The sequence below is a fragment of the Volvox carteri genome (genome assembly GCF_000143455.1).
Source record: "Volvox carteri f. nagariensis unplaced genomic scaffold VOLCAscaffold_37, whole genome shotgun sequence".
NCBI classification, from domain to species: Eukaryota; Viridiplantae; Chlorophyta; class Chlorophyceae; order Chlamydomonadales; family Volvocaceae; genus Volvox; species Volvox carteri.
This window is the reverse complement of record NW_003307580.1, coordinates 653,606-662,780: the sequence shown is the minus strand read 5'-3', so window position 1 is coordinate 662,780 and position 9,175 is coordinate 653,606. Positions and strand designations below refer to the sequence as shown.

Here is a 9,175-nt window from a genome sequence, read left to right as displayed (position 1 = left end):
GAAACGAGCGAAGGCATTATGCAGCACTCTCCTTCCCTTCCCTAACCCCGCAAAAGCAGCATGCAGGCAGGCCACCTTGCGAGGATTGAGAGCATTTTCCAGGAAGGAGAAAATAATCCGGCCTAAAGCAGTTCTAAAGCAGTCATCCAGCTGCAGCTTGGCGCAAGCCCTACGAAACTTGATGGACCGGGAGGCACAAATACACTGGGAATGTGAAACACCTCGAAATTGTGACCTTGTTTTAACAAGTCTTCCTAAGTCCGTCACATGTTTGTATCCCAGCGGGACCTCCTAATGACCGTTCATGCATGTCCGATATCTTGTTGGAAAACGATCTGCGGGTCAGCGGCTCTGCAAAGCATACGGCGGCAGCTCTCCCAGGCTTGTGCGGCGGCCCTTTCCTATGCCACGACAGACGGATACACGCACAATACCACAGATGTCTGGCGGAAAAAAACTGATGCCGTAATGCATGATCCGATGACGTCAAACGTTCTGACAACTGGATGGGCTTCCAAGCCATCACAACTCGGTCCGTCGATCAGTTCATTCCCATCCCACATCATTGCATGCTGTACCCGGCTATATGAAGGCTGGCTATATACCTTCCTGTCGTCACTATCACTGCTATCCTCGTCGCCGCCGTCAAAAAGCAAAAGGTGGCCCCACCGTGACATTTTGAGGACTTCCGTTTAATGGATGCACGGCTTGTATAGCACTAAAAGCACTCCCAAACATCCGATAGTTTTTAGATGAGGCCCTACTCATCAACGGACAAGTGAAGGCAGAACCCCAACCCTTAGCGTGCACCTGCCCAAACCCCGCGTGTCTAGTATCCCCAACACACCATCGCCGCCGTCACCACCATCAACATCCGCAATGTGCGTGCGTCACAGTAGTTTGTTGCCCAGCATTGCCGCTTTATGGGCAATATGAACAGTATGTCCGGAAGAAGATAAGCGCTACGACGAGCAGGCTACCCTTGCGCCTGCTTCCGCCACAGCCACCGCTACCCCGCCCAGTTGCAACTCCGCTACCAGGCAGCCCTGCAGAGCCAGGGCGGACTGCAGCCCCGCGCAACGGGCCTCCAAATCAGCGGCGGGGCCGCTGGTACCGCCATCCGCCTGCACCGCCACAGCTGTCGCCGAAACCGACATGAGGGCCCCGTGCAAGCGCGCAGAAATGCGGCTCAGCACTAGCCGCCGCCGCAGCCTTGACCGCTCAGCTGTCTCGTCAAGAGCCTGCGGTGTCGCCGCGCCGCCAACACAACCCCCAGCAGCAACCATATCGCCGCTACCAGCAGCGTTCAATGCCATCTGGGCCTCCTGGACGTGCATTGCGAACTCAATAAGCGCCTCCAGAGTCACACCCTCAGGCATTGCTGGGGCGGCGCCGCCACCGCTGCCAACGGACCCTGCCGCCGCCACCGTCGCCGCCACTAGTTGACGGCCAAAGATCGCCAAATAGCCGCCATACAGGCCGCCGCCAGTCGACCACGACGGGATGGCCGTGGCAGCGGGCTCCAAGTCCGCAACAAGGCGCGCAAGCTCGTCCCAAGCGCCGGACAGGAAGAGCGCCGGCGCGACAGACGAGACAAAGACGTCATGTGCAGCGGCGGCATCACCGGCCGCCAGCAGCGCTGCACATCGCGCGTCATCGTCGCGCGTGTACTGCGCCCACGTGGCGCGCGCTTTCGCCAGCAACTGTTCCGGAACGGAGAGAGTCCCCTCGAGGAACAGCTCTCGGGAGCTGTTTGAATGAGGGACGCAGCCACGGAAGGGGTAAGAGGGGACCCGCAGGCAGGAGGCGAGAAAGGGCATGAGACCGGATACGTGATACAGATATCCTTTAATAAGATCCGAGCGGGAGGATCCAAGTGAAAAGCCTGTGGGAGTGCAGGCCTAAGTAGGGAGCGAACGCGGACCGCAGGGACTGAAGACTGGGCCGCTGAGGGCATGCCGCATCCATCTTTAGGGGTTGGGGGCCAAAGTAGTGAGAGGCTAGGGAGGTAGGCAAGCGCAGCTCGGCTCCTGCTGCGATAACGGGCTACAGTACCCTTTAAAAAACCATGGCCGATTTTGCAAGGGGAGGGCATCGCGTAGGCCCCAGGCCGAAGGGCCAGGGCTAGTACCAGCAACGGGCCAAGGGGGCCTTGCAGCCTTGGCGCCACCAGAAGCATAACCTCAATCGCCACCATCACCACCACCACCACCATCCCCGAGGTATGCACACACACACACACACACACACACACACACACACACACACACACACACACACACACACACACACACACACACACACACACACACACACACACAGCCAAGCTGCGCTTGGCCGCCTCCCGATTTTACGCACCTGTCACCCGCCCACTCGGGCACTGTCAGCGCCAGAAGCTCCTGCACCACCCGCTGCCGAACGGCGGGACCGCCCTCCTCCAGGTCAGGGATGGTCAGCGCCACAAACACCGCCCACTCGCACAAACCGCCCGCGAGCTGCAGCTGGGAAATGAACTCCAGAGTGGTGGTAAGCATCTCGTTGTCGTACGCTGCGGCAGACGCGCCGTGGCCGTCGTCAATGCCTCCGAGGGTTCGCGGCCTGGGCAAAACCCCGGCTGCCTGGGTAGGTAGACATGTGGTGAGGCGCGGTGCGGTGAGCGAGCTAATAGCACGGACATTACGTGAAATGCGGTGGTTACAATTAAGTGAGCTTTTGTGCAAGGAACATGGATATCAGTCTGTACTCCAAACCAGCGGTTAGTGGTTAGGAATCCCAAATCCAGGAGGGTTAGGTCTAAGTGCGCTATTATAGCAAATGACAGCGATCCAGCACAAGGTTCATCCTTAAACTTCCTAATCGTTAGAACTTCAACGACCTTGTACGGACAATACAGTTTTCGGTCTGCTTAATATGACCTAAACGGAAGGTCCGGCACTCAGGAGACACGTAGCTGCCTGGATGCACGGAACGCCAACGCGATTTATCCTCCCCCGACCGAAGTGGCACGTCTCAGCGCTCCCACCGCCGGGTGCAGCCGCTCCACTTCCGCCTCCCATCCAACCCACCTGCAGCGCCGTCATCAAGTACCAGGCCAAGCTGTGGTCCAGCGGATTAGGACTATATCCCGAGCACCGCAACAGCCTGCTACAGCCGCCACCGGCAAGCCAGGCCCCTAACGCACGCGCCGCCGCGGCCGCCACACCCGTCGCCGTCGCCTCCTGTCCCGATGCCAGACAGTCCGCCGTCGCCGCCGCCGGTGTCGTTGCCCACAGCTGTAGCAGCTCCCATTGCACGTCGGTTGATCCCGACGTGGCAGCGCTACTGCCGGCGACGGCGCCGGTAGCTGATGGCTGCAGCCCTTCCACATGGTACGGTGCGGGGTGTGGCACGATACTGGGCTCGGCATGGCGGTCCATCATGTACTGGTTCACGGCGGTGACTGGCGACTTGGTGTTTGGGGTGCCGTACCAGAGGTAAAGCCCGAGCAGCCGCCTCCAGTCCAGCGACATCAGGCGCTGCGGCTCCAGCACCTGCAGGAGGCAGTTAGCACAGGATTCAGCCCGCGGCGGTTATAGCAGTTCCAGCAGCTATTTATATGCCAGCCCGTGAAGCGCAGCAACCTCAGCCGCACCCTTCCATTCCCTGCTAACCACCTTCACACCGCGGCCACCAGTCTGCCACCATTCTCCAGCACATAAACCCACCTCCCCTGACAGCAGCTGATACGCAGCCAGCCGCTCCGGAACCATGTGCTCCAGGAAGCCCGACTGCTGCCAAACCATCAGCTGGGTGGCCAGTTGGGACCGAGCGGACTCACGGCTTCCGGCCTGCTCCGAGACCAGCACATGGAATGGGAGACGCACGATGACGATAGGCACCAGGATAGGACAACACGGGCAAGAGTAGCTGTATGCGAAACGAAATCAATGGGGGCGGCCAAAACTCTTCCAAAAGTAACGGAGTTGTTCTGGCCCCAGGGCCGTATTGCAGAAGAAGCCATGTAAATACAAAGAGGGGGAACGGCAATTTATGATCCCTGCAGGCTTTGTACATGCGGCTATTGGTTCATCTATGGAAACAAAAGGTCAACCCGCAACCCCCCAACCCGGGCCCTATCTACTTCTTTCCCGTCCAAAGTTAGTCAACCCCCTCCTTCGCCGAATGAAGATACCGCTTCTGACACCTAGGCAATTAGAACAGGAACAGGGAAATCGGAACCTGCAATGCAGCTCCAGTCCTTTTCCTGTCACCGCATCACCGTGCCATCATGCAGACTCAGTCCCATAACAAAACATAATACCCCCCACCCGCAGAGGCCATAGGTGCAACCATTTTCATCCCACACTAAACAACACGCCCACCCACTCACGCGTGCAATGAGCATGGCTAACCGCGGGTCACCTCCCGCCACCGCCGCTCCCACCGCCGCCCCCAGTTGGTGCCCCGCCAAGAGCTGCAGCACAACCGCAGCACAGCTGCTAGCAGTTAGCAGGTCCTCCTCGACTCGTCGTCGCGCCTGACGCTGTAGCCACAGACTCAGCTGCGCACGGCGCTGGTGAGCCGCCAGCAGTGTCGGCGAAGGCATCGGACGCTGAGACGACAGACGTGAAGCATCGCCGCCGCCGCCAGCTTCGCCAGCTTCAACGTCACTTGCTTCGCCGTCGCCTTCATCATTCATTTCGTACTCAGGCGGCAATACCGCAGCATCTTTTGCCGACGCAGAGGGCAGAGACTTCGACGGTGGTGTCGACAGGACCATCATGTCGCCGGCGCCACGGCTGGCGGGAACCAGCGGCGAGCCGGTTGTCAGCCGCAGTGGCACCTGCGTCGCACCTGGCGGCGACCCCTGCTCGGCCTCGTCACCGGCGGTGCCATCTGAAGGAACTTCACCGTCAATTTTGGCAAAGAGCGTTTCCACAAGCCGCCAGGTCTCGATCTCGTGGCGCAGCCGCCGCGCGTCTGGATGATCGACGTCACCATCGACGGCAGCCCCGCCGCAGCCGCTGCGTCCAGCGCCGTCAGCCCCGCCACTAGCACCACTGCCGCCCGTCAGCTGCTGCAGCTGCTTTTCACACACACGCACGTGCCGCTCGACAAGCACCGTTAGCTCACGCGAGTCGACAGCAAGACGCCAGTGCGGCACGATTGAGTCGCCACTGGCGGCCGCGTCCTGATTATCGCAATCGGCAGCAGCCTGGTCAACGTTGCACGAGGAGAAGTTAAGGAGGTTGCAACGTGCGAGGCATGCATGGTCCCTGGGAGCCTCACCAGGCAACGCTATATAAAAGGCGAAGATCCTGATAGAGCACACCTGCAGAAATCCTGTACAAGTGGCAATTGCGCCCAGTCCCCTGCTTTGTCATCCTGCCACCCAGTTTGAACTAGCTGCCTCATACAAAATCCCTCAGCGCCCACAAGTTCAACTCCCAGATTCGCTTCCCGAGGTCATAGCTGTTGTAAACCAAGCTTGGGCTGCTTGGACCTGGCTTTTCCACCTAATGGAAGTAACCGTCACTGCTCTGACTGTCCTGCTCCTCATCCCCGCATAGTCACACTTGTCAATGCACCAGAACACGTCTTCAGCTGCCCATTGATAGCTTACTAGCCCCTCTTCCCAGGGCCCTCCGTGACAGCAGAATACATGACAAGCAAGTGCGGACGGCACCGCACCTTTTGCGGCTGACTCGCAGCCAGATGAACTTCCAGTCCAGCGCGCAGCCGGTCTCGGAGCGCCTCCAGCGCCTCCGCCTCCTCTGAGCCAGCACTGATGGCACCGGAACCATACGACGCCTCGCCGTACGCTGCACCTTCACCCTCCACACGCACTCGCGTAACGCAAATCTCCGTCGCTGTCGCAGCATCAGCTGCTCCTGCAGGTACAGAGTACCAAACGGGACGGTTCATGCTGTCCCAGCCTATTATCGTTTTGGTCCTCTAACGGCATCTTTGGCCCAGGATTTCGCATGTACCAGGCCAGGCGGGACGCGATGCTAACAGCAACGGCACAGCAAATTTCGACGAATGCGAGGCATAGCGGCGGCGGCCGCACGCTGTCAGAAGGCAAATCCCCAGGCTCAAGCATGCATGGTAATAAAATTTAAAGTGACTCGTTGTGTACCACAGCGCCGAAGAGAGCTTAGGCCATCACCTCCCCTCCACCTCCCCAGGCCTCAACGTACCTGGCACGACAAGCCTCCCCTCCGGGCCCCAGCCCACTCGGAAGCTCCTGCCCATGGCCAGGCCCGCATCAGTGAGGTTGCCAGCGGTACGGACTTCCTGCAGGCGCATTACAACAATTAGGTCAAACACCAGCACATAAGCAACTACAGCCCTGCACCACCTCAGCAGTGGGTTACTGCATGCAATGAACATAGAAGGCTACCACACAGGACAGTTGTGACAAACATGTGGAGGGCCGGGGGTTCATCATATGCAAGAAGCCAAGGGTCAATTGGGGTTGGCACTCAGCAAGCTGCAGAAACGCGAAGTGAGTTGAAGTGAAGTGGGCCCTGAAGGCTCACTAACTAGGCGTCCTCTTAGGGAGAGACGCTCAGGCGCTGCTTAACAGGCCTGTTGGATAGCGCGGGCCACCTGCATTGGAAAAAGCGTGCGGCACCTGTGGGAGATTTGGCCCCATATGCCAGTGCCTACCCGAAGGGGTAGCACCGCAGCTGCTGCGAAATCGGTCATGGCCGCCATGGGCCGACTTGTCACGGGTCGCGCCAGAGCTAAACTGATTGGCGAAGACGCGATGGCCCCGCCGAAGCCTCCGCCACCGGCGACGCCGTCAGCCGCTGAAAGGAGTTCTTCTCCGCGAGCCATGACGGCAGCTACAGATGTGGGAGAGGATGCAGGCATGTAACACAGATATCGAGAGAAATCACCATATCAATGAAGGGATCACAAAGGCAAGACGTGAAAAGTACTGGGATACACGCCGCGCGTATTTCGTAAGGATGGATGAAACGTTAAACTAAAAGCTGGTTTTCCACCACCACTATCAGAATACCAAACGTCTAGCTACCTTACCAGGCGCTCCTGGCGCCAGAGCCGCCGACGGCCGCCGCCATGCCGTCACTGCAGTCACCCCTGCCGTGGCAGCTGCGGCGGCCACCATGGCGGCTGCTCTGCCCGCTACCGCAGCGCGGCCACCTGCATTGGCGACAGCAGCACCAACGCTACCACCTAGCTGCAAGCCGCTGCTCACAGATGCCGTAAGCGGCAACAACTGCTGCTGTTGTTGCTGGGGCCTCCCAAGGCCGCCCCGGGGCCCAGCGGCGCCACCGCCGGCATTTCTGAAAAACGCTTCATGCAGCGCATGGACCCGCACAGGGTCCTGTGCCAAAGCGCCAGGCAGCGCGTGCTGCAGCGGCGCCGCAGGTTGGCTGGTGACGGTACCTTCGCCCCCGGCAGCAGGGAACCCGTGAGTTTCGGTTACCGTTGAGCCCCCCCGTCCACCTCCGCCAGCAACACCGCGACCGCCAAGAGCAGCGGTTTCGGGGCCGATGACACCCCCGGACACCTCGCCCTCAGCCACCATGTCGTCCCCAAAGCGTAGCTGAGCGCACGCTTCCGACATGTCCTGCTCGGCGCCTGCGGAGCCATAGAACAAAAGACTTTCATCCTGGAAACTGTAGTTGCGTGTGCAAGCGCATGGCTCAAAGCACGATGCGCGTCGCCCAGAAGTGAGCATGGCGCCTTACGCTCGGGGAAGCAGGACTGTTCGACCTGTCCGGCTAAAAATTGCTTCCAAGGTCAAACGTGCTCTTTCGCTCAGCAAAAAGCTGCTATGTTCCTTGGTTATCATACCCAATTTCCGATATGTCGAGGCAAGCATTTGCAACACGGTTGCAGGATAAATACCAGTCATGCTAGCGGCCCCTTTTATAGGCTGCGGTTTTGTGAGCTGCCTTCCTTCATGCTTCCATTTAATGGAACGAACTAGGCACTGTCCAACTTTCCGTAAGGTGGTGTGAGCTACCTGCCACCGGCTTTTCTCGCCGTTTTCCCGGTGCACGCACTATGCGCATCCTGCAACCAAGACAGACGATATTTACTTGGAAGCCCTTCCCAATGCCCAGGAGTAGCACCTATTGCCGAATATGCCAGCACGCACAATGGAGCTGTGTACTCGTGATGCAGGACGTGGCACTGGATGCAGCGTATCTTAAAGCGTGGTTCTGGTCAGTTGGTCCTCGTTGAAATGTCGCATGATGTCCAGGATTAACTAGATGCGCCCAACGCCGAACCCCGGTGCAGGGGTTAAGAAAGGCACATAGACCGCCAGAACAATAAGCGGTCGGCACAAAACAATAATATCCTGTCCGCTCGTACATTTTCCTCCTCTTGCCAACGAACAGTACCAACAGACAACTCGACAAATTGGCGAACACAATCCAAAGAAGGAAGACTCAAGGCTCCCAGTAACTCACTGCAACAACGCCGTCCTGCCTAGAAAAGCAACGCGCTTGGAGGTTAGCAAACAAGCCGCAACGAGTAAGTATTCCGCGGGTAAGCTTTGTCCTTGCAAACCTACAAGCCGTGCCCTCTTTGCCATAGTTGGAGAACAAGGCAATCTTAAAGGCCTAGCGCACTGCATGAGTCTCTAATAGGCAGCAATGCAGCACTTAACCTAGAAACGTACGGATCCTCGGCCTCACTGCGGTTCAAATCCAGCGATGCACACTATGCAAGATATATATCACCAGCGTTCCGGTACACAGAGGCTGGCAAGTATGAACCTATGAACGCGTTAAGTCCACTCAGCAATGACTGAACGCCTGGTCTCCGCGTAAGCGCTTTTAACTGGGATTAACGCTGCTGCCGCGGGCCGCGGTGCTTTGCTCGAGCTACTGTCGTAGTTGCCGGCCCACGGCCCGGCGGCCGGCCTCCACAGCCGCCCCACGGGTCGCCACGCCACCTGCACACCAGGAGGGTGGCCAGGGTGGCGAGCACACACTCGTGGTGGGTGGAAGGGAGCGGCCGGCCGCCGGGCCTTGGTCGGGGCAAGACAAGCGACGAAATTCAGGATAAATTAATTGGGAACGCTAGAACAGCAAGGACATTTTCACATGCTGGAGTACTTCCTGTTTCGATATGAGATGTCTAGCACATAAGATGCAGTGCGGTTATGTTACAAAAATTTAGTTTTCTTGGAAACCCGCAATACAGAAGT

General features: G+C 58.5%; 1 protein-coding gene across 1 annotated transcript; it reads right to left on the bottom strand.

Annotated features, from left to right (window-relative positions):
• Window positions 1–962: 962 nt before the first annotated feature.
• On the bottom strand, window positions 963–7,693 carry VOLCADRAFT_94425 (uncharacterized protein; the record flags this gene model as incomplete). The annotated part of the gene is made up of 10 exons (XM_002953568.1): window positions 963–1,749; window positions 2,359–2,618; window positions 3,066–3,530; window positions 3,705–3,785; window positions 4,370–5,194; window positions 5,671–5,870; window positions 6,180–6,276; window positions 6,652–6,830; window positions 7,030–7,152; window positions 7,459–7,693. The coding sequence occupies 10 exons, from the start codon at window positions 7,691–7,693 to the stop codon at window positions 963–965; spliced, it is 3,252 nt and encodes a 1,083-aa protein (XP_002953614.1).
• Window positions 7,694–9,175: the final 1,482 nt, after the last annotated feature.